At 38.1% G+C, this 26,109-nt stretch overlaps 1 protein-coding gene across 1 annotated transcript in view; it reads right to left on the reverse strand.

Moving 5' to 3' along the window:
• Positions 1 to 26,109, reverse strand: part of LOC120478286 (uncharacterized) — a 220,987-nt gene that overhangs the window by 21,268 nt on the left and 173,610 nt on the right. The window contains exons 6-7 of the mRNA XM_089119819.1: positions 19,436 to 19,609; positions 18,827 to 19,009 (exon numbers count right to left, since the gene is read on the reverse strand). Of these exons, the coding sequence (XP_088975945.1) occupies positions 18,827 to 19,009; positions 19,436 to 19,609 (357 nt within the window). The remainder of the gene's footprint in view (positions 1 to 18,826; positions 19,010 to 19,435; positions 19,610 to 26,109) is intronic.

The following is a 26,109-nucleotide window of genomic DNA, read 5'->3' on the forward strand; positions in this document are numbered from 1 at the left end:
CTCGCCCTGAAGGCTGGAAATCCGCCTCGAGAGCTGGTCCATGCGTTCATCAGTTCGTCGCAGGTGAGATTGACGTAAGTCATGCATGTCTGTTCGGAGTTCAGCAATGGCTGCTGCTAATTCAGTGATGTGAGTCGCAGTCACTGAGTTGGCCGATGGTGGTGAATTTACTGTGACAGGCATAACAGCTGCAGGGTTGGCAACACTAATGGCCAACTGAGCACGTTCACACTGTGTGGCCACTTTCAAGGCATTGTCTAAAGTCGTAGCACCGTGCTCATGGATTTTCAGTTGAAGTGATGGATCTAAGCCGGTAACAAATCTGCGAGAAATTTCACAATTTCGTGCTGCTGTATCGTAATGAGGAAATGCTTCAGTTACTAGATTTGTGAGCTCAGCAGCATAGACTTCAAGGGGTTCTTGTGGTTTACGTGGACGAGCATTCAAAAATGTCTGAAATGTGGCCAAAAAAGTTGTACGTCCAAAAACATTGCTCAAACTAGCTTTAGTCAACTCATAGTCAGCTTTCACCGCAGGGGAGAGAGACTGCCAGTATGCAAATGCTGAACCAGTAAGCTTTACTGGGAGAAGTTTGGCCTTATCCAGTGGTACAGCTGAGACATTTAGTGCTACCTCAAATCTCTGAATCCATGCACTAAACGGCTCTTTACCATCTCCGGAAAAATGAGCAGGGAGGTCAATTTTAAATGGTAGATGTGAGCTTGCATCCTCTGTTGCGTGTCTGTCTCTCTACATAGGAACTGCGTCATTCTCATCGTCCGCCATTTTAAGCGAGAGGAAGAAAGAAGAAAAAAAATGCACGTAATCCGATCTTGCAAAAGAAACACGTGAAAAAATTAAGCAGTCTTTAAACGGCTCTGCAGATTAAAGCGGCGATATTCACGTCGTTCAATACGGGAAAAAACAAGCGTCCCAACAGAAAGCAAGCCAACCAACGCTGCCACCAGTGTAACGCGCATGAGTTATCCTCTGCTTATAGTTCTTACCCAGCGCTGTTCCGTGGGTTCTTGGCCTCGCTCTGTTATCACCACAATAAGGAGGGCACTGACAAAGAGCTCCGGTGACTACAACACTTGTTTATTGAACATCACAACATCGTGAAATGGCCGCAGCCGATTACATAGTGCATCTCGTCTGTTCCTCTCTCTGAACCCCACTACCACTGTTTCCTCCCGCGCTCTAACTCGCGGGGCTCCGTTCTCGCGATATTATCCCAAATCCTATTTAAAGTCATAAAACATAACCCTTACATTTCACTTCCTACACTTGCTTACATTTGAAAGCATATTGCCGTTATCACTCCGACTCCGCTAACGGTCGACATTTTTTTATTTTTTGAACAAGATAGCAAAGCTGCGCATAGGATTGTGGGTGATTTAAGAGCGCGAAGGCTACACATATGCATCCTTTCCTGTGTATGGGATATTTTCCGAATGAAGGACTCAGTCCTTGGTTGAAATTCTGAGGATCCTCGACATTGGAACAATCCTTCGACAGACGTCGATGACGTTGCATCCTCGAAATTCCGGCTTCCGAGGATCCTTCCTTGACATTGAGAAACGCCTCGTGTGTGCGCTCGCTAAGGCTGTCTCCTCTCAAACATGACACCGGCTTTGAGTGTGTCCGGCTGATGATTGGCTGTTCTGCCTTAAGTCCCGCCTCTCTTGATGTGTTAGATGTATCAGTCAGCTCGTGCTGAGGAGGCGGGAACTTATGGTTGTTTACATCTCCCTTTTCCAGGTAGTTTGAATGAGTGTTTATGCTTTCGAGGTTTTTAAATAAGCTTGATATGTGTTTGGGAAGATGTTATGTTTATGTTTTATTGACATGTCCAGTGTTTTTATTATTATATTTCATATTTTTGGATAAACAGTACAAGACTTGCGTTAGGCATTCTGTTTGTAATGCTGCGTGATTTGAAAAAAAAAACAAACAAAACGCGCTCTTTGCTCACACGATCAGCATGGTGTTGTGTGTTTTCTCCTAAATAAAAGCTCAAGGGTTTATTTCTTACAAGTGAAGAAATTAGGACAAAAGTATTGTAATTTTGATAACGTAATATAGAATATAATGACAGACTCTATATCATAACTATAAAGATGTTTGAGCCCTCTTTAGGTAAGCTACAAGTCAATGCTTTTTCGTTGTTCAATGTGCACAGGCCTGGGTCGAATCCAGTTGAAGCTCTTCATTTTGAGCTCTCAATGTGCTCCAGATTGATGCATTTAACCTTAAAATGTACCAAATTTTCTTGCGGGGGAGCATGCCCCCCAACCCCCCTAGAGGGACAGGGGTCTACGTAACATGCCCAAATTGAAATGACACATCCATCCCCCACACTTTTCAAATGCTTGCTACGCCTCTGTCCACACTAATACGTTTTCGTTTGAAAACGTATATTTTTCTCTCCGTTTTGGCCTTTCGTCCACACTGAGACGCCGTTTTAAGTCAACAAAAACGTATCGTTTGGAAAACGCTCTCCAAAGTGGATACATTTGAAAACTCAGTTTTCGTGTTGTAGTGTGGACAGTGAAACCGGAGGTATTTCAAAACGATGACGCAAGTTTAGTCATGTGATCCATGTAGTACCAATAGATATTCATGTTTATCGGTATTGTGCCTGTTACGTGTTATTCATTTTTACACTATTGCTAGAATATGTTACTTTCTATTTTACTTAATATGTGCTATTCTTCATAACACAGTACTGCAAAGATGACAGATACTGTACTTACATTTGCTGTCCTGCGGCAAAACAGGAGAGCAGTTGCGTTTTAGACCAAACATATGGTGAATGAATGCGACCTGGACGCATCCGTGATGGTGAGATATTTTGCCAAATAAAATTATCCTGTTATTGTGCGATAACATATTATTTATTTTCCCATCTGAATCATCTCAGTGAGCTTTTGTGAAGTTTCACGCATGCGCATTAAAGTGAATTTAGAAGTTTATCATCCACACTGAAACGTCGGAAAACGCCTGAAAACGCTAGTGTGGACGGAGAGCATGTTTAAACGAAAACCCCGTTTTCAAATTTATCCGGATTAATGTGGACGTAGCCGCAGTTTGCGTGCAGCGTGCTAGACAGAGTCTGTCGGCGATTTTTCTAAAGTCATGCAGTGTGAAACCTTCTGTCACCGATCAATCGTCCAGTGTGAACACAGCAGTGACTGAATGCTGGCCAAGATAGTCAGTGTGAAAAGAACAGCGACCCGACTACTTTGAAAATCATGCAGTCTGAACTCGGCATAATGTGTACGAAGTCCATGACAAAATGTTTGAAGCGAAAGTATCCTTCTCACGAGAGTCACGAAAAGAGGAAGAAGAAAAACATGAGAGTGAATTGCGGGAACAGCAGTCAGGTAAACTTGTGTTCTGTTTGATGTCAGCAAAGTTTGATGGTTTTTGGTCTTGCTAACCTATCTGGGCAGGCAGTGCATCTCTTGCATCACTTTTTGCTTGACAAAAGTGAGAGTAAAATACCATTATTTATTAGGTTTTGTTTTTGATAAACGACAAAGTGCAACTGTTTACTGCAGCTCGGAAAACATAACCGCGTAGCGTGTGTTGCGTTCATATGCTCGTGCACGAAATGAAACTCGCATTTTTCAAGCAGAAATGTGGAGACCAACTGTACAATACGTGAATGATGGCACTCCCAATCAAAGTACACATTATAAAGACACTGATTATCTAGTCTCCGTGTGTAGTTAAAAACTCTAAACAACTGCACTAGGCTAATTATGCAAGATAGAAACCAATGTATTGGCAATTTATTGAATTTAAAATGATGATTAGCTGGACATTCTAGTCAATATGAATGCAAATCCCTCAGTAAATAACCATAAATCAAGATTTGCTTCAACATGCATAAAAAACATAAAATAAAAATCATAGGCTAGGCTACTGATTCCGAAAATACCCAGGCTGTAGAGTGAACCAAAGCTAATCCCAAAAGCCAAAGTTCAGGGTTGTACTTTATTATTTTCTTCTTATTTATGTTTACGTTAATATTCACTTGTTATCTTAACATTCTATTAAATGCTTTATTCAGTAAATATTGTTTGTTTGTTTGAACCTCATTCTGTTCCATATTGTTGTACTTATTCTTTGACTGTTTTGTTTAAAGGAGGGAGGATTGTATTCGGCGGTATTGAGTGGCAATGGCAAATGGTTTACATGGCTCACGGCATCACAGATCAGGTAGAGGGCCCCTTAGCAGAATTTTGCTTAGGGCCCCATGCAGGGGGAGGTCAGGATTGGCAAAAAAGGATTGTATTTTTTTTCCCGAAATCTAAGCGTTTTTTATTTTTTCGAGTTTTTCCATTCAATCCAGATTATTTCTTTTCAAATAAATAAATAAATAATAATAATTAAAAAAACAATAAACAACAATATGAGGAACTCTTTTGCTCATTTGTCTCATCTCTGACATTTTGCAATCTTTATAAATAATAATAAGACCATAAGATGAGGCATTGCGTTTGGACATAAACACGGCCAGATAAGGCAATTTGGAAGGGGACAAATTCAACTGAATATATTCCTTCATATAGCCCGTGAGGGGGGAGGGGGGGGGTGCCCTTTTTTCAGGTCAGAGCAACTGCCCCTCAAAATTCCTGTGCATGTCCCTGAATGAGACGATTAACTATCTCTTCCTCATTTACAAAAATCACAACAGCCTTGTTCATCCTCGAAGCCGAAAAAATGTTTTCAAACCCGATCTGCTCTCCAACCGCGACTAGCACATCTTCCACCTCCACACCTGGCGCAGGAACACACCTGACTCCATTACGCAGAGACACGGGTGGCGGTGGCGGTGGCTCTCCCCCATTCGGGAACGACGCCATCCCAACACCGTCCCGAACGAAAAGTAACTTTACTCAACTTGACCTACTTTCAAAAACAACCGTTATACCCCAAATTTAAAGATGAAAAAAGGAAAAAGTAAATACCAGTCACCCTCTCCGGGTCTCCCCTAACGAAACCCCCCACACACCCAAACGCTCCCAGCGTGCACCGGAAGTGAGTGTGAGAGAGAGAGAGAGAGAGAGAGAGAGAGAGAGAAAGAGAGAGAATGTTCCATTTTATTTATTTTACACTGTTAATTTGTACAATCAATTTAAAATGCTATATTATTTTACTATGTTGATGTCTTTATAATTATTCTATGTATTCCAAGCTTTGGCAATATTGTATGATGTACAGTCATGCCAATAAAGCAATTTTGAATTGAATTGAATTGAGAAAGAGAGAGAGAAAGAGAGAGAGATGTTTAACTCTTTTTATTCTCTATTCATGTTATACAATAATCACATTTTCATAATTAATAACAATGAGTAATAAATAACAATATTAATTCCTTCAAATTTCAGCAATACCACTGAAACACTAATTTATCATCATCATTCACAAAAATAAAATTAGCATTCACTCTAAAAAATGCTGGGTTGTTTTAACCCAATTTTGGGTAAAATATGGACAAACCCAGCCATTGGGTTACATTTTTAAATGATAATTTTAACCCAATAGTTGGGTTTGTCCATATTTTACCCAAAATTGGGTTAAAACAACCCAGCATTTTTTAGAGTGTACACCACTTTCTCTTAAAAATGTGCATATCATTATTCATTTTATAAAATTCATACTCTATTTTAACTCTGGATTCTACCAAAGCTTTGAACAATTCTACCATATTGATCCTTTTATCCTCATTTTCAAGTTTATATGCTTTCCAAATAGTTAACTTTGCTTGACCAATCAAAAAATTGGAAAAGGTGCAGGACTCACTTTGAGACTTAATATATTTAGACCCAAAAATAAATACTGTTTTTGAAAAATTCCAACCAAAACCTTCAAATATATTTTCTAAAATATTCAAAAGAGGTAAAATTTTGTAACAATCGAAAAAAATGTGAAACACAGTATCCGATACATTGCAAAATTTACAAACAGAAGATGTACTAAAGTTGCACTTGAACAAAAAAGTTTTTGTTGCTAATGCACAGTGCAGGATACGCCACTGTAAATCTCCTGATCGTTTTGGCAATGGACTTTTATAAAACAAACGCCATGAAGGTAATTGCACATCAGGGGCAGATAAATAACTCCTCCATTTTGTATCTGTCTTATTCTTAAGTTGTTCACAAAATCTTGACTTCACACAAGCTGTATACAAAAGCTGCTTACTGCTGTCTGAAAAAGAAACATGCAGAAGTTCTTTTAAGGAAAGAAGTTGTGAGAGAGAGAGAGAGAGAGAGAGAGAGAGAGAGAGAGAGAGAGAGAGAGAGAGAGAGAGAGAGAGAGAGAGAGAGAGATTTTTAGATTTTAAACCCCTTTTTATTACATAATACACAACAATTATCACTACAATCTGGCAAACAACATCATTATTTCAAGACCAAAACAATCTTAAAAATCTTAAAAAATAGAAAACAGTAACTCTTCTTCAACAATTTCACAAAGGACCTTATTTAAACACCATCTTACCTCAAAGGATAAAAAATCGTGCATTAATCTATAATAATGATAATCAATCAAAATCCTAGATTTGACTAATTTTACAAAAATTGCTACCAAACTGCTAGAAACATTTTGCTCAATTTTTTCTTTTCTTGTGGTATAAATCTCCATTTTTGCCTGGCCTACCAAGAAATTCAACAATTGACACTTATGACGAAATTTCTTCACATATTTAAATCCACAAATAAACACTTTCATTGAAAAAACCTCATCAAAAGAATCAAAAAATGTCCTCAAAATATCAAATAGAGGTTTTAGCCTCTCACAGTACATAAAAGCATGAAAAATAGTCTCTTTTTCCAAACAAAAAGGGTAGCCTTCAGTCACTTCATAATTGATCAAGGAGACAAAAGCATTTACTGCAATAGCACCATGTAACACTCTCCACTGTAAATCCCCAGTTTTTTTGACTAATGGTGACTTATACAAGGCTCTCCATTGTGGCTTTTCATCGGCAGCAAAATTAAGTATATTTCGCCATGGTGTATCACACTTGTTGTCTAAAGATTTCTTATTAAAAGCTTTTACACAAACCTTGTACAATTCTTTCCCAAGTACAACATTTGAACCCACAATCATTATTTCTTTACAATGTAAAAACATGCTGTTGTGATCACCCATAATAGGAGAAATACCCAACTTTGGAAAAGGGTCTTTACAATCAGGGTTAATCAACGCCTGTGAGTAAGGGCCGATCTCCACTTTTCAAGTGCTTTTTCTACTATACGGCATGATTTGAGTCCTAAATGGTCAGCAATCGCAGTCACATTCCTAAGAGCAGGACCCGCTATTTGATGTAGATGACCAATTTCTGTCAACTTGGCGTTACACAAAGTCCTTTCTGGTATGGCAAAAGAAAACTCACGTGATAAGTCCAAACGTGAGCCACCGACCAATGGTTCTCGAAGTAGCCAAAACAGAGAAGCAACATTGCTTTCCCTGCTTTTCTTAAACAGAGACCAGACTTTTAATAAATTACGATAAAAAACTGGAGAATTAGATAGTTTCAGTCTTTGAGAGTCCAACCAGAATAAAGATTTGTCCATTCCTAGTAGGGGTGGGCGATATAGCCTAAAAATTATATCACGATATTTCAAGAATATTTGCGATAATGATATTTATCACGATATAGAAAAAATATATATGAAACAATGTTTTATTGGTGATTGCAGCTGGCTGGGAGCAGCATTAGTGCAAAAAAAAGTATAACATAACTCCTTATCATTTTATTTTAACAATAACTACAGTAATACATTAACAATATTAACAATAACTTCAGAAGCCTGCACAATATTGTCACCTAATAAAATTAACCTAAACTTTGAAGTACAAAAAATTTAAACAAACAGCGGCAATCCAAACAAACCTTCAAAATGTAACAGTTGCCTTGCATAGTTTTTGGATTAGCATCAAATGAGGTATACAATACCTAATTTATACAATAATTGTATAAAATCGGAACATTTAGGGAAAAAAAACATTTAGTGGGGAATAAATAAGAGACAATTGTAACACTAAATCTGGTAAAACTTTACACATTGCTCTTTGTATTGTACATTCATGAAAAAAAACAAGGTAACAAATCAAAAGGATTAATTATTATATAGCCTAGTCTACTATAAAATTGAGGCATGTTTAAAATGTATAGCACAGCTGTTTAATGAGGCAGCAACATATGATCGATAGGACAGAACAAAGGCTATTAATAATCTTTCATTGCGCAAAAGTATTATGATATGAAAGGCTCCAATATATCGCACAGCGCTTATGCGCATCCCGAGCGCTGAATGATGCGCTTGAAGCAACACGGAGTCACAGTGCGCACGCGCAGCGCGTCGAATACTCCGCACTGAACAGTTCAAAGCACAAAGGAAATAAATATTGATGCGTAGCGTCGTGTATAATATACAGCATCTAGCTATGCAATCGTTTATCGAGTCCTTTCTTTTAACAGTTTTACATTTCAGTTACTGTGGGCGTGATGAACAATAGTGCTCTGACTCTAGTGTTTTGCTCTAACAGACACCCGGCCGGTAGAAAGTAACATGATGATTTAGTTAACGTTACAGCAATAAAGTCCAGCAAGATAAAGTTGTTTTATGCGAAAGCATAGAACTTTTATTTAGAAATATAATAATAGTAACATTGAATCATCTTAGAAAGAGTTTAATCGTGTTGACTGTTGTACCCGAACTGCGGAAACTCTGAAGGAAGATTAGGCGAATGCAAAATGTAAGCTAGTAGGGAAGTGGTGAAACGAGTTTTCATGCATATTTGACAAAAAAATAATAATAATAATTGTGTTGTTGGAGATCTGACCTCTTGTACTCAAACAACTTCCATACTATTGAAGTAGCGCCCTTTTTAGGAACTAAATCTTGATCTGATCCGGAGGCTGACATGCTGCTGTGTTGTTGTGCACGCGCTAAGTAACGTAAATACGCCATACGTCATCATATAATCAATATCGCGATATCACAATTTTTTATCATGTAAAATTTTATACCGGTATTATCGTGGACGGTATGATATGGCACAGCCCTAATTCCTAGCCCTTCGATGTTCCGGAGAATCACACAGGCAGCCGCCATCCAACTGGACTCTGAGGAGCACTTTAAAAGTCTCTGTACATATTGCAGACGAAAAGCAGCCGTTCTACTCTGCAAATGTATCAAACCAAGTCCTCCTTCGTCTTTTGAAAGATACAACACACTTTTTGATACCCAGTGCATTCTGTCCCAGAAGAAATCAATTAACATTGACTGGATTTTCATCAGTACATCTACTGGGGGATCTATACAGGCTAGGCGGTGTAAAAGTGCAGAGGCAACCAGATTGTTTATAATCAAAATTCTACCTTTATAGGAAATTTTAGGGAGTAAAAACCTCCACTTATCCAGTCGCCCTTTAACCTTTTCGATTGTACCTTCAAAATTCTTTTTTACAACATTTTCATTTCCTACAAAGACTCCTAAATATTTAAAACCATCTATTGTCCAGTTTAGTCCATCAGGAACTCTTGGTTCACCTTTTGGCCATTTTCCAACTAATATGGCTTCACTTTTTTTCCAGTTAACTTTTGCTGAAGAAAGAGTTTTAAAATCCTCTAAAATCTTCAACATCACATTGACATCATTGGGTTCACTGATTATGACAATTACATCATCAGCGTATGCTGATAACTTAAAAACAGTATCACAATTTGGCATACACAGTCCACGCACATCAGATCTTAGTTTATTTAACAGGGGTTCTATGGCTAAGGTGTATAACATGCCTGACAGTGCACAGCCTTGTCTGACACCCCTATACACATTAAACGGAGAGCATAAGTCACCATTAATCTTTAATATACTCTCAACGCCACAATACATCATTTTAATCATTTCAATAAACTCTGAACTAAAACCAAAGGCTTTTAAAACACTCCATAAATAAATATGCTCGACTCTATCAAAAGCCTTCTCTTGATCGATTGATATCATACCAAAGTCTATGTCAAAGATTTTTCCACAGTCGAAGATATCTCTGATAAAAGAAACATTATCAAAGATTCTCCTTCCTGGTATGCAATATGACTGATCTGGATGAACAATCGATTCAATGACTACCCCCAATCTAATCGCCAAAGCTTTCGACAATATTTTGTAGTCGTTACACAATAAACTTTTTTGATGTAAAAATTTTTGATGTCATTTAAATCTCCTTTTTTAGGCAATAAAGTAATAATTGCTCTACGGCAGCTTCTAGGCAGTTGTCCATCTGCCAGACTCTCATTAAAAACTGTTACTAAATCTGGACCAATTTCTACCCAAAAAGTTTTATAAAATTCAGTTGTAATGCCATCAATACCTGGTGCTTTTCCATTTTCCATTTTTTTAAGGGCATTTTCTAGCTCAACTAGACTCAAAGTTTTACTAATTTCTTCATTTGCATTTTTAGTTCTCTGAGGTAAATTTTCAAAAAAATTAAAATTACCATCTTGCTCTTCAGAAATTTCACTTTTGTACAGTTCTTTATAAAAATGTACAGCTCTCTTCCTAATGTCCAAGGGATTTGTCAACAACACCCCTTCTTCAGACTGCAAGGCGTGAATAAACTTTTTCTGTCCGTTCTTTTTTTCTAAACTGAAAAAGAATTTTGAAGGAGCATCCATTAATTCTGCACTTTGAAAACGGGATCTAATGATAGCACCTTGTGCTGCACAACCTAGCATGTCAGATAACAAATTATTTTTCTTTTTTATGTGCTCTATATAAGTGGCATCTTTTGTGGACTCTGCAAGTTCTTGTAGCTTCATCAACTCTTCTTCTAAGGTACTCATTGAGCTATGTTTGTCTCTTGTGGCGTTGTGAGTATATTCTTGACACAATTGCTTGATTTGTATTTTTACAAAATCCCACCACTGCTTCAATGTTACGAAGGATGATTTCATAGCCTTAGCATTTGTCCAGAACTCTTTAAAAACTTCTCTAAAACAAGTGTCAGATAATAAATTATTGTTAAAATGCCAATAAGCACTTTTTGATTTGACATAACTCTTTGCTACAACACATTTTATCAAGCTGTGATCAGAAAAACAAACCGGACTTATTGAACATTCTCTAAACATGCTTAATTGATGCTTAAATCCATAAAATCTATCAAGCCTTGCCAGCGATAACTGATTTTCATGAGCGTGAACCCAAGTATACTGTCTCTGTATACCATGGAAATTCCTCCATATATCAATTATGCTATGCGACTTTCTCATTTGAATTAACCTCTTTCTGGATTGCATGTGTGGTTCAACATGGTTTCGATCTATGACATTTTCAGTACAATTAAAATCCCCATTATTACACTCATTTAAAACATCATCCAAAGTGTTCAAAAATATCATTCTTTCTAATGCCATAGTTGGAGCGTATACACAGACAAAAACAAAATAACTATTTTCAAACACAGCTTTAATCTTCAGCAACCTTCCTTTAATTTTTTCCTCTACACTATATGAGTATGGAGTAAAGTCTTTTGAAAATAACACTGCAACTCCACCACTTAATGAGGTATGATGGCTTGAAATCACTAATCCATCAAATTCTTTTACCCATTCTACGGCATTTGATACATCCGTATGTGTCTCTTGTACAAACAACGCATCAACTTTCTTATATTTCATTAATTCAAATACTTGAGCTCTCTTCTTAAACTCCCTTGCTCCGTTAACATTCAAGGAAGCAAAGTTTATTTCCCCCATAAAGGATAAAGAAAGAGAGCAAAAGAAATAAAACCATAAAAGATGCATCAATTTACCCATAGCTGTTTTCACTGGGCCCACCTGACTTAATTTCGTAATAATTTTCTTAAGACGGTAAACCTCTTGGTTAGTGAAGCAACTTTCACTCCTAAAAAGCTTTACCTTCTCAATAAACTGTGTTATGTCTGGGAAATACTCCTCTAGTTTGACTTTTTTCACATTTTTCGTTGTTTTCAAAAATGACTTAATGTCCACAACAGTGTACGTTCGGCTTGAGAAACCACTTTGGGGCAGACTAGCAGTGACACTACATTCTGTAATGTCACTTTCGCTCTCGGTGTCAGTCTGGCTCATGTGAACGTCATCTATTTTTTTTGCTTTTTTTTCAGCAGAGCATTCCAACAACTTCCTTTTTCGGGGGATTTTAAAAAGACATTCTTCATCTCCCAAAACAGAATCGCCATCTTCTGGATTTACCATAGCCTCTTCTTCACTGTTACTGCCATCATCTGAATCATAAACTGCTTGTTCTGTCCTCTGGGAACGTACAACCTCTTCCTCCCTAGCTCCAGCTACACTGACTTTTTCAACAATTTCTGAATTTTCCACAATCTCAGAAACCTTCTCTACCACTTCAGGAGCAACCGACGCCCTGCTTGGACCCGGCATCTCCTCAACAACTGTAGCAATTTCCTTCTGCACTTCAATTTCACTTTCTGAAGCAACAGTTAATGAAGTTTTATTTACATTTTCCTCTCTTTTTGGACAACCACGAATAAGGTGTCCATTTTCACCACAACCAAAGCACCTCATTGTATTAGTTGTAGCATATATCACGTAGTTGAATTCTTCATGTCGAAAATTAAGAGTCAGGTCAAGTTCCTCAACGTTATCTTTCAGTACCATATACACATAACGCCTGAAAGACACCACATGTTTCAATAATGATGACTTACTTCCAATTAAAATCATCTTAATGGGAGAGACCAGTTTCCCATACCTCGAGAGCATTCCAACTAGAACTTCGTTCTTGATGAATGGCGGCACATTAGATAACGTTACTCTCTTAGACGGCGTAGAAAGAGGCAGCACTGAGGTAAAAATACCACCAATCTCTACACCACTCTCCACTAACAAGTTCGCCAAATCAATCGTCTTAACGAACAAAACAATCGCGTTGTTCATTCGCGACGCCGATAAAACATTCTCATGACCAACTACTGCACCCACTGCTAAACTACACTCCTCTATACTTGCAGCAACATCAATTTTCACACCGTGACGCCTCGTTAGAAACTCTAAACTTTCTGCACCGGGAGCTGCCATTCTCCCAGTACACCGACTGGGAGTCAAGCACACCCAAAACAACCACCTTCCTCACCAAAATTCCCTAAAACCCAATATAAATACTAAAAAAAGATAGAAAAGGGTAGAAAAAGTTTTTCAAACACTCCTTTCACCGCCGTCACGCACTCTCCATACACGCACCTCACTCAACGCATGCGCGCACACACACACAGAGACGTTTGACGTTTAAATATCTCTTTACTCAATCAAAAATTACATTACACACTTAACAATGATACAAAATAAATAATAAATAAATAAAAATTCACCAGACAAAAGATAAAACATCATCCTCACACAACACAAACCACTATTTACGCACCATTTGCACATAAATTCAACCATATTTCCTGTAGTTTTAAAGAAAATATATTCAGCCCTTATTCTTGATTCAACAAGTGCTGTAAACAGGCTTAGAACTTTAACAATTCGTCCTTCAAGAGCAAGCCTACAAGTCTTCCAAATAGCTAGTTTTGCTTGCCCAAGAATAAAATTAGCAACAGTACAGCGATCCTTGTTCACTTTAGAATACCTACAGCCGTAAATAAAAAGTATTCTGTTAAAACCAAAACCCAACCCATCAATAATTCTACCCAACAAGGCAAAAAGTGGCACCAATCTTGGACATTCAATGAAAACATGAAAAACTGTTTCATGACTATTACAGGCATGACATAAGGGCAAAACATTCAAGTTGAATTTAGACACAAAAACATTAGTGGCTAGCACACAATGTAACACTCTCCATTGTAGATCACCTGAGCATTTTGGAAGGGGACTTTTATAAAAAAGCCTCCAAGAAGGATTAATATCATCTGCAACTGTGAGTTTTTCCCTCCATTTTGTGTCATATCTGTCATGAAGATCATTAAAATAAGCAGTTTTTACACAGACCTGATACATGTCTTTTTTCTCCACTGTATGAAAAAGTAGCCCTTTTAATCTCTCAAACTTTAACAAGTTCCCAACCTGACTGGTTTCCGGGCAAACTCCAGGACACACACATAAATTGGGAAAAGTGAGATGTGTAGGCCCACCCTCTAATGAAAGCTCTACAAACTGAAAAAGAGGAGAGGGAAGAGCAGCTTTTAAGCCTGAAATCAAGCGCTCTACCACCCTCACAGACCTCAAATCAACCTGCCTGGCAACATCTTCTGCTGATCTCCACTCTTTTAAGTCCAAATTAATCAAGTGTCCCACTTTAGTAAAACCTTTCTTCATACATAACTTAACTATACTATTAGACACGCAAACATTTCCTAAAAAAGGATTAAAAAACAGTGGTTCATTCAATCCATAATGATCATTTTCAGACCGATTGAACGTAAACACTTCCCAAGATTTCAAAACTGATGCATAGAAATCAGCACCAATTGTAACCTTTTCAATAAAAGGTGACATCAAAAACAGTTGTTTATCAAGAGAATCACAACAAAAGGATCTTAGTAAAGTTAGTCCAAATGACACCCAAGGGATAAATTCTGTAGAAAAAAGCAGTCTCTGAGCAGTTTTCAATCTCATGGCTCTGACTTTAGCTGCCAGTTCAATCAGTCCTTGTCCTCCTTCATCTACTGGCAAATATAAGATTCCAGAAGGAAGCCAGTGGAATCCATCCCAAAAAAAATCAACAAAATCCTTCTGTAGTTTTTGTAGTAGTTCTTTCGGGGGGTTAATAACAGTCAGCCGATGCCACAGCATAGATGCTGCTAAATTGTTTACAACAAGCACCCTCCCTCTATACGACATTTGGGGAAGAATCCACCTCCATTTCTGTAGGCGACCAGACACTTTTTCATAAACGCCTTCCCAATTTTTCTGCATGTATTGCTCTGTTCCAAGGAAAACCCCCAGCACTTTAAACCCCTCTGAACTCCAGGGGCAGTGCTGAGGAAGACGAGGAGCAGGCCTACCTTCTTCCTCCCATTGGCCTAATAACAAAGATGTACTTTTTCTCCAGTTGACTCGAGCTGAGGAGGCTTTTTGATAAATCCCAAGAGCGGCTTCCAAAAAGCCCACATCTTCATTTGATCTTATTATAACAGTGACATTGTCAGCATAAGCGCTGAGTTTAACAGTTGCCATCTCTGATGTAAAATGGCCCGTTGTTGAAATTCCGCAAAGCTGACGCCTCAGAGTTGTTAGTAACGGTTCAATGGCCATGGCATACAGAATACCTGACAAACTACATCCTTGCCGTATGCCTCTCCCAACTAAAAAAGGTCTTGTGAGTGAGCCACTTATTTTTAAGAAACTATAGATATCAGTGTACAGTAATTTAACATAAGAACTAAATGAAGAACCAAAACCGAATGCTTCAAAACATTTAAAAAGATACTCATGATCCACGCGATCAAACGCTTTTTCCTGGTCTAAAGATAAAAACCCCACATTAACATTGTTATCTCTGGCAAAAGAAATCAAATCGCGAAGCAGAAACAAGTTATCAAAAATTGTACGTTTTGGAATACAGTATGATTGGTCTACGTCAATTATTGTTGATATGTACAGTTTTAATCTATTAGTTAAAGCTTTAGACAGTATCTTATAATCCACTCCAAGCAGAGACACTGGTCGCCAATTTCTAATATCCGCAAGATCCCCCTTCTTGGGTAGCAAAGTGATCAGTGCTCTTCGTAGACTCAGCGGTAAGGTGCCTCTTTGAAAGCACTCTAAAAAAACTGAAAACAAGTCTTCTCCAATCAGTAGCCAAAACTGTTTATAAAATTCTGCCTTATCACTCTCCCTCAAATGAGGAAGATCCTGGAGAAATGTTTTTGTTAATTCTCCATCACATGGTTCTGCACTATAAAGATTTTCATAGAAAAGCAGTGCTTGAGTAATTATTTCATGCTCGTCAGTCGTTTCACCTCCGTCTGGAAGTTTCAGATGACTTAAAACTCTTCTATCACCAACTTTCTTCTCTAAGTTGAAGAAAAAAGATGTTGGAGCGTCCATGGAATTAAAAGAAGTAAACCTTGCACGAATCAAAGTCTCTTTAGCTTTCTCTTCCAGGAGATTGTGGAGAAGAATTTTCCTTGTTTCCAATACTTCAACAGTACTTCCATCACATTGTTCAATGTTCAGCTGCAAAATGTCCTGTTCAAGTCGTCTTATTTTGTTTTCAAGAGTAATCTTATTGTAGGCAGTATACTTCTGACAAAACATTTTGATCTGAACTTTACTGATGTCCCACCACTGACTCAGGGACATGTACTGAGATTTACTCTCTCTCCACATCTCCCAGAAAAGTGAAAAAGAGTGCACAAAGTTGTGGTCCTGCAACAGCTTATTGCTAAAGCGCCAGTAGGGACATTTAAATGTGCTCTGTGCAGATGTGACATTGACAGACATATAATGATGATCTGAGAAAGGGGTGGGAGTAATACAACTATTAAAAAACTCAAGACGTGCTGCAGAAACCCTATTCAAGCTTACTTTTATCCATGTATATTGTTTTACATCAGGAAAAGCTTCTTTCCAAACGTCCACAAGATCATAATAAACAATCAAATTTCTAAAAATATCTGCTGACGGACCTATCCTGTGGGACACTGCTTAATGCTGTATGAAGTTTTCCAAAGAAAAGTGTGCGTTCAGTCCCAATATTAGGAGCATATACATTAAAAATTGAAAAATTCAACCCATGTAAAGCAACATCTACTCTTTGCATTCTACCAGGTATAACATCAAAAACGCTCACACTCTGTTCCTTAAACTCAACTCCAAGAAGAATAGCCACTCCAGCACTGTTACTTGTCTTGAACCATGACTCAGAAAAACCTGTCCATCCCATTCACTCTGCCACTGAATTAGATTTTTTACATCTGTGTGAGTTTCCTGTAGAAAAACAACACTACTTTTTTTCATCAAAATATAATCAAAAACACTAGTCCTTTTCAAAACCTCACGACACCCATTAATATTCAATGAACTAAATCTCAAAGGTGCCATGAAAAATAATAAAAGATAACCACACAATAAAATAACTCCACAAGGGTTATTTAACATCCAAAACTTTCTCATTTTTTACTTTTGCAAATTCAAAGAACTTCTAACGTTACTCAGAAGTTTCTTGAGACGGTACCGTTTTGGTTTATCAAGCTCTTCAAAGGAAGCTTTTCTCATAGCAAAGGTGCCGGATAATAAGAATAATTTTACATCCGGAGAATATGAATCAATTCTAGGTTTACGATGTCCTTTAGTAGTGTCCAAAAAGTGATTGATCTGCTGAATCGAATAAAGTTTGGTCTTACCTCCAGAGATAATGTCCGAATCCACTGCGTAATCTCTCATTAACTCCGTATCCGATAACATCCGTATCATCGTGATCATTATCAGAGTCTTCCATTAAATCCACAGGGTTTTGAGATGGCATGTCAACATTACACTGTTTAAACGCTTCCTCAGTATCACTCACACTTTTATCCAGCTGCGACTGTCCTCCATCGCCAGACAAATCAGTTTCAGGCACGGGCTTCAAACCCACCTGTCCCGGGCTCGTCTCCGGCTGCGTTTCAGTGGGAGCATGGCTCGGCCCGGCCACCTCCTCAACAGCCGTCTCCAGGCCGTTTCCAGAGGCCTCCAGCACCGATCTCCCCTCGGGCACGTCACCGAGCACAGAGAGCGCTCTGTCCCGCTGCGGTTCTGAGGCCACAGCGGCCGCAGCAACCTCCGCGCCGGCCGCCCTCTCGGTGCTCTCCACACCTGCAGCCGGATCGGGCCCGTCTCGCCTCGGACAAGTCTGTCTTACATGTCCAAACTCACCACACACAAAGCATTTCATTGACTCTGAACTTATAAAAACAGTGTAATCCTTTCCCTCGATACTCAATTTCACCGACAGATTCAATGGATCACTCTGAGAATTCAGAATCATTAACGCCTGACGCCAAAAAGACATCACGTGTCTAATCTCGGGATTTTTGCATCCCAGAGGAATCATTTTAATGGGACTTACTATTTTACCATACCTCTGTAGAATTTGCTCAAGTTTTTCATTTTTAACAAACGGAGGTATGTTAGATAAAATTACTTTCTTTGCTGGGCTTGACAAAGGTAAAACAGGCACAAAAATATTGTTGATTGTCAACCCGGTTTCAATTAACTCATCCACCATTTGGCTTTCACTAAGGAAGAACACAATAGCTTTGTTCATGCGAGAGGCAGATTTTATATTAGCACCTCCAATCACTGCACTCACAGCTATCAAACAATCCTCGACTGATACCGCGGCCTCAGGCATAGACTTACAACCATGTTTAATGGTTAACTGTGAAAGGTCCGCCATTTCCGACCCCATTATCCTCTCTTTCTGACCGAAGTCAGGAGAAAAAAAACTAAACCTATTAACTATGAATCAGTAATATCAAAAAAGAATAGAAGGGAAAAAAATAAATCTCACTCAAACAAAGAGACACTTTCACTCCCAGCAACCGGCTCCTTCCACACTCACTCCGCACATCCGCACAGAGAGAGAGAGAGAGAGAGAGAGAGAGAGAGAGACTCTTTATTCTGTTAAGTCACATCATCTTCATCAGCAAATAAAACAGAGGAAGAGAGATCTTCATCTTTATTTCACCAGATGACAAAATAATAAGGTGAAAATGTTTGTACAAATATAATGTTAATGTGTTTTAGTTTAAACGGTTGAAGTGATTTTAAGCATTTTGATTCTTGTATGTGAATGTGACTGACCTCAATCTCTCCAGTTTACAGTGTGAATCCTTCAGTACGGCACATAACTGCTTCACTCCTGAGCCTCCTAGTTTATTCCCGCTCAGGTCCAGCTCTCTCAGGTGTGACGGGTTTGATTTGGATGAGAACAGAGCTGATGTCAGGATGAGACTCTGTTTCTCTGTAATACTGCATCTACACAAACTGAAGACAGAGAAATAACAATAGTTCACATCTATGATCATCATCTTATTGAAGAGCTACAGCAGCATTTAGTTTCCAATAGTCTGTTTTAAAACCCAGTCACACTAGTTCTGTGCGCTGGAAGACACTGTTTCTTCTCTTTCATTTCTAACTATTTATTTGACGTCTCTCTTCTTTATTCTCTGTTGAAAATGCAGATTTCTGCGTGTACACCCACAGATGCTGGGAATAAAAAAAAATACAAACTACACTCTACTAACTAGATAAAAAACTGTGAAAAGATAAAGAACTATATAAAAAAAATGTGAGCAATAAGTAAACCCCCCAAAAGTGCACTGCTATAACCAATGAAACATAAGCCCTACTGTCTTCAAATAAATAAACTTCAGTCACACTGTAATTGCTGTACAGTATAATGACACTAACTGTAGTTTCTCCAGCTTGAATTGTGGGTTCATCAGTAGATCACTGAGGTTTTTCACTCCAGAGTCTCCGAGTTTATTCCAGCTCAGGTCCAGCTCTCTCAGGTGTGACGGGTTTGATTTCAGAGCAGAAGTCACATCAGAACAACCTTCATCTGTCATACAACACCAGCTTAACCTACATTAGGAGAGAGAGAGAGAGAGAGAGAGAGAGAGAGAGAGAGAGAGAGAGAGAGAGAGATAGAGAGATTTTTGATTTTTAAAATACATTTTATTACAAATCGGTTTTAATTCACACAAGAGTACATACAGCTGAATTAGAAACTCACAATATAGAGTTAAAAATCAAAGTATTACTAAATATATGACAAAGAACACCTTTTATACACCATCTTTGCTCAAACAACCTTAGATTCTTTGTTGCATTGTAATAATGGAAATCAATTTGAATTCTTGATTTCACTAACATTTAAAAAATCAATATTACATCTGTATCAGAATCTTTTTCAATTTTCCTTTTTCTGCTTACATAAATTGCCATTTTTGCTTGACCTAAGAAAAAGTTAAACAACTGACACTCATAAGATCGTTTTCTCGAATACTTAAAACCACAAATAAAAATCTCCATTGAGAAGACTTCATCAAACTGCTTAAATACATCTTGTAAATAAATAAACAACGGTTTTAGTCTTATACAATGCATAAAAGTATGAAACACAGTTTCTCTTTGTGAACAAAAAGGACATTCCTGATGAACTTCATGATTTATCCTTGAAACAAATGCATTAACAGCTATAATTCCATGTAAAACTCTCCATTGCAAGTCCCCTGTTTTTTTAAGCAATGGTGACTTATAAAGTGCCCCCCATTTAGGTCTAGTATTCTCACTTAAAAGTAAGACATTGCGCCATGGTGTATCTATTTTACCATCAAGACTCTTCTTATTGAAAGCTTTAACACAACACTCATACATAGCTTTACTAGATGCTTTTTCTTTCCCCAACAACCTCAAATTACTACACTTTAAAAAAAACCCATCACACATTTCCAAATCAGGACTCAAAGACACATTCGGAAATGGATCATCATTCTTTGGTTGAATACACCCTTCTTCAAAGTCTTTTAACATTTGTAACTCTTCTTTGGTAATGATTTTTTTCCACTTAGACAACAGCCGAGTTACCACCCGTGTTGACCTCATCTTCGACTTCTCCTCCATTGCTTTAGAGTCAGATAAATCATGTCCAGTTATACGAACTAGGCTTCCAAGAGTAACGATGTGAGATTTAATGAGTACGTCCATCAAAGCAGGAAAACATCCCTCTGACACGTCCAAACGTGATCCACAAATCATTGGTTCTTGAAGAGTCCAGTACAAAGAGTCTGTTATTTCACTTCTCGATATATTAAAAAGTGACCATACTTTGAATAAATTACAATAAAAAATAGGCAACTTAGATACAGAAAACTCCTTAACCCTCTGAGACCTAAGGGTATTTTTACAATAAATTTTCCGTCTGGTGTCATTTACTAAAAAAGCTTGTAAAATATCAACCCTTTGGTGCACAGACAATTGACACACCTCTTTTTTTTCAGGACAAATTGAACTTTCAGCTTATTTGTGTTACATTGATGTCACCTGAATGTAAAATAAGTTATGGGACCATAAAGACAAATGAAAAAATAAATCGGAAATGGAATCACTCAATTATTTATTGAAATCACACACAAATAAATAAAAGCTAAGCAATTTTCCTCTGGAAAATAGTTTGTTCATGTCTTTGGAGTCCTGGAGCACAGGAATAAACATTATAACTTGTACAGAACAAAAACTATTGACATTTTTCCAAAAGAAGTCCAGGCGTTTGGGGCCTCATGAAATTCACTGGTGCCAAGCCTCAAAACAGTTCCTATCAGCAATCACACAGAGGGCCACATCACAGGTTTTGCATTTCTATTTTATTTATTCTTTTATTTATTATGTTCTTTTTATTCTTTTATAATACATTTATACTACTATAATACTTTTTTACAGTAAATAAATAAATGGCACTTCAGCTGGGTCTATCCTGGTAATCTAGTTTCTCATCTGTCAAAAAGCTCTGTTCTCCTGAAAATCCTTCATCCTGCAATGCACCAAAATAGACCAGCGCTTTATTTACGTCCATTTCGCTGTGTTTCTCTGTGAATCGCGCGTCTCCGTGAGTCTCTCTATCTCTCTACACTATATCAGCGCTTGGTTCATGCGTAATGACGCACACCAATGTTTACAACGGATCAGCCTGTAATTGGTCAAAAACCATCACGTGAAAACATCACGTGATATCCAGGATGTCCGCTAGCATTGAGCTAGCGGCAAAAATGACGGAATATTTATGAATTATGGGCTTCAAGATTATCAAAGTTTGACATAAAGCGTTTGGATTTATTGCTGAAAACCTCTGAAAGGAAGCACAAGTTCCAGGCTGGATAGAAAACCTTCTGTAAAGGCTAGAAAGACCCGAAAGACACCCCCGTGATGGCTAGCTCGTTAGCTTTCTGTTGGAAAAAACGGTAAGAAAATCGATAAATCTGTCATCGAGTTATGTAAACATTTATCGGAGGTGACGTGTGGCATCGTCGACGACGCCGTCGGGCTCAGGGGGTTCATCCAGAACAAAGACTTGTCAAGACCCAGGCCTTCAAAGTTCCTAAAAATAATGGAAGCAACCAAACTCAAATTCTCATTCTCAGAACTTTCAAGAAACCTTTGTACATACTTTAGCCGAAAGGTGGCCACTCGACTCTGTAGATGAATCAAACCCTGTCCCCCTTCATTTTTAGGCAGATAAAAAACACTCTGTGGCACCCAATGTAAATTATCCCAAAAAAAAATTAACTAAAATAGATTGAATTTTTTTCAGAAGAATTACTGGGGGGTCGATACATGCTAGCCAATGCCAAAGAGTAGAGGCTGCCAAATTGTTAATAATTAACACCCGCCCTCTATATGACATGTTAGAAAGTAAAAACTTCCATTTATTCAAACGACCCACAATTTTCTCTTTTATCCCCTCAAAATTCTTCTTTACAGTTATATCATCTCCCAAATACACACCTAAATATTTAAACCCATCTCTACTCCACTTTAACCCCGCAGGGAGACTGGGTTGTCCATGAGTCCACTTTCCAACCAAGATAGCCTCACTTTTATTCCAATTTACTCTAGCGGAGGAAACAAGCATAAAATCCCTTAAAATCTTTGTTATCTTTGACACATCGCTGTGTTCTTTGATAAAAATAACAATATCATCAGCATAAGCTGATAGTTTAAATACTTTTTCACAATTTGGAATAGTTACACCCTTTAAATCTGCTCTAAACTTCCGTAAAAGGGGTTCAATTGTTAAACTATATAACATACCAGAAAGAGCACAGCCTTGCCTGATACCTCTAAAAACACTAAAGGGGGCACATAAGTCACCATTTACCTTCAGTAAACTTTCAACATCACAATAAAGAGCTTTTAACTTATCAATAAAAAAGCTATTAAACCCAAAAGCTTCTAAAACCTCCCATAAATAACTATGTTCAATTCTATCGAACGCTTTCTCTTGATCTATTGAAATCAAACCAAAATCCACATCAAAGAGCATACTGATGTCAAACATGTCTCTAACAAAAGAAATGTTATCGAAAATTTGCCTTCCTGGCACACAATAGGTCTGATCAGTATGAATGACCTCTTCCAAAACCCCACTCAATCTATTTGCCAATGCCTTGGACAGAATTTTATAATCACTACATAGCAATGACACAGGCCTCCAGTTTTTTATTTCACTCAGGTCTCCCTTCTTGGGCAGTAAAGTCAACACTGCTCTACGGCAGCTCAGTGGTAATCTTCCACTGTTTAGACTTTTGTTGATGACTGCAAGCAGATCGGCACCAATCTCAGGCCAAAAAGACTTATAAAAGTCTACAGATAGGCCATCTGGTGCTCTGCCGCCTTCCATGCCTTGAAGAGCTTTTCTTAGCTCTTCTAACGTTATCTCTCTACAGAGGCCGGTGTTCGCCTCTTCAGTCACCTGAGGAAGATCCTCAATAAACACATTAGTGTTTGACCTGTGTATAAGTTCACTGCTATATAGTTCTTTATAAAATTCTACCGCTCTCTTCCGAATTTCTGTATGATTTGACAAGAGTGCCCCATCTTTAGAACGCAAAGCATGTATACATCTTTTTTGGCCATTTTTCCTTTACAGATTGAAAAAAAATTTGGAAGATACATCCATCCACTCTATATTCTTATACCGGGATCTGATCATAGCCCCTTGTGCTTTCAGGTCGAGAATTCCTGCCAATTCTTTGCTTTTTCGATTTAAAATTTCAATAAGCTCTTGATTTTGTTCAGTTCCAATAGATTCTTGTAGTTTCTTTTTATCTTTTTCTAGATTTACCATTGAAATATTTATTTCTTTAGTGATGTTGTAAGCGTACTGTTGACTCAATTGCTTGATCTGCGTTTTTCCAAAATCCCACCACTGCTGCAAAGATTGGAAATCAGATTTAGTGGTTCTAAAGTCATTCCAAAAAAACTTAAAAATATCTCTAAATTCCATGTCATTTAAAAGACTGTTATTAAAGTGCCACATTGCACTCTTTGGTTTTACGGATCCTAAAGTTAAAAAACACTGTACTAAACTATGATCCGAAAAACTAACTGGAATAATAGAGCAATCTCTAAAAAGATTAAGTTGATGTCCAAAACCATAAAATCTGTCCAATCTTGCTAAAGACAACCTATTATTATAAGAATGAACCCATGTATATTGTCTGTGTGTCTTGTGAAAATTCCGCCAAAAGTCAACCAGATCATGTGTTTCTATTAATTGAATTAGCCTTTTTCGAGAAGCCATATGAGGCTCAACATGATTTCTATCTGAGGCAAATTCAGTGCAATTAAAATCACCTCCAAATAAGAACAAATCCTCAGTATTACAATCACTTAATGCTTTACATAATGTATTCAAAAAGCCCATTCTTTCAACTGCATTAGTGGGAGCATAAATACAACCGAAGCAATAAAAAGCATTGTCAAATTGAGCCCTTATTTTTAAAAATCTGCCTTTTACAACTTCTTCTACTTCATAAGAAATTGGAATGGAGTTTTTAGAAAATAAAATAGCAACACCGCCACTTAGAGATGAATTATGACTAAAAAAGGTTAACCCATCAAATTCCCTTGCCCAATCTTCCTCATTGGAAACATCACTATGAGTTTCTTGTGCAAAAAGAATATCTATTTTCTTTATCTTCATTAACTCATATAACTCAAACCTTTTCTTCCCTTCTCGTGCCCCATTTAAATTAAGGGAAGCAAAATGAAACTCCTTCATTAAAGAAAAGAAAAGGATAATCAAGACACAAAAAAGCCTCATCTCATAAGTGTAATTTTAAAACTATTCAGCATTAATTCCTAATTGAAATTGTACTTTTGTGAGAATTTTTTTCAGTCTATAAACTTCTTGATCAGAAAAAAGACCTTCACTCCTAAAACTCTTTGTTTTTTCTACAAATTGCATCAAATCAGGAAAGTATTCTGAAATACGCACATTTCTTGCATTCTTTGTTGCTCTCAAAAAGAGCTTAACATCATCCACACTGTAAGATTTTTCTGGAGATTCGTCTTTTGTCTGATCAAAAGTGACACTGCATTCTGAAAGGTCAGTGTCACTTTCAGTGTCAGTTTGACTATTTCCCAGTTTTTTTGAATTACTGTAGTGGCTCTGTTCCATTCTCCTTTTTTGTGGTGTTTTGAAAACACAATCAACTTGTTCCCCCCCATAATAAAGATCCTCGCCTTCTACCTCCATGTCTTGATTGATAACGTCTCGGTTACGGATGTAACCCTCGTTCCCTGAGTAGGGAACGGAGACGTTACGTCAGAAGTGACGGAGAATGTGGGTTTCGCATGAAAGCCAATCCTCTTCGAGTATTTAACAATGAGCCAATGGCATGCAATGCATAGCGTACTCCGCCCTACTCCGTGAGTATAAAAGGAGGAAGTGAACGCAACCGCAGTATGTCTTCGCTGAGGAGCCAAGACTGAACTAGGCGTCTACCCAGCGGTACAGCAGAAGTGGCAGGGAGACGTAACGTCTCCGTTCCCTACTCAGGGAACGAGGGTTACATCCGTAACCGAGACGTTCCCTTTCGTAGTCACTTCGAGTTACGTCAGAAGTGACGGAGAATGGGGGTCAATGCCATCACGCCATCTTCAAGCTGTCTTCCAGTGCCCTGCGAAAGTCTGGACCCCTGCACCTTACACTTTTTTTTTTCCCGGGATCCTACTTTAACACAGGATTACCAAGGTACACTGGGAAACATATCCCGGGAGGGACATGCTACCAGATGCCTACCGAAGGAGGACTTACAAATACACATATGGCCGTATAGGACGCATATGGAGATCACTGGAGCACCAACCGCAGGTGGCTACTAGAATTTAACTCCAGGGGTGGCAGATGGCTTGCCAAGGGAAGACACATGCTCATAGAGGCTTACAGTGGATAATACACATGAGACCGTTACCGTCGGGAACCGTGCACATGGAGGCACCTAGCCGGCATCCAGAGCAATAGCAGTGGTGCCCGCATCGTCGGTGCTGGAGGACTCAAGGCTTCAACGGAAGACACTGAG

The sequence above is a fragment of the Pimephales promelas genome, chromosome 2 (genome assembly GCF_988280905.1).
Source record: "Pimephales promelas chromosome 2, fPimPro1.hap1.1, whole genome shotgun sequence".
Lineage (NCBI taxonomy): Eukaryota > Metazoa > Chordata > Actinopteri > Cypriniformes > Leuciscidae > Pimephales > Pimephales promelas.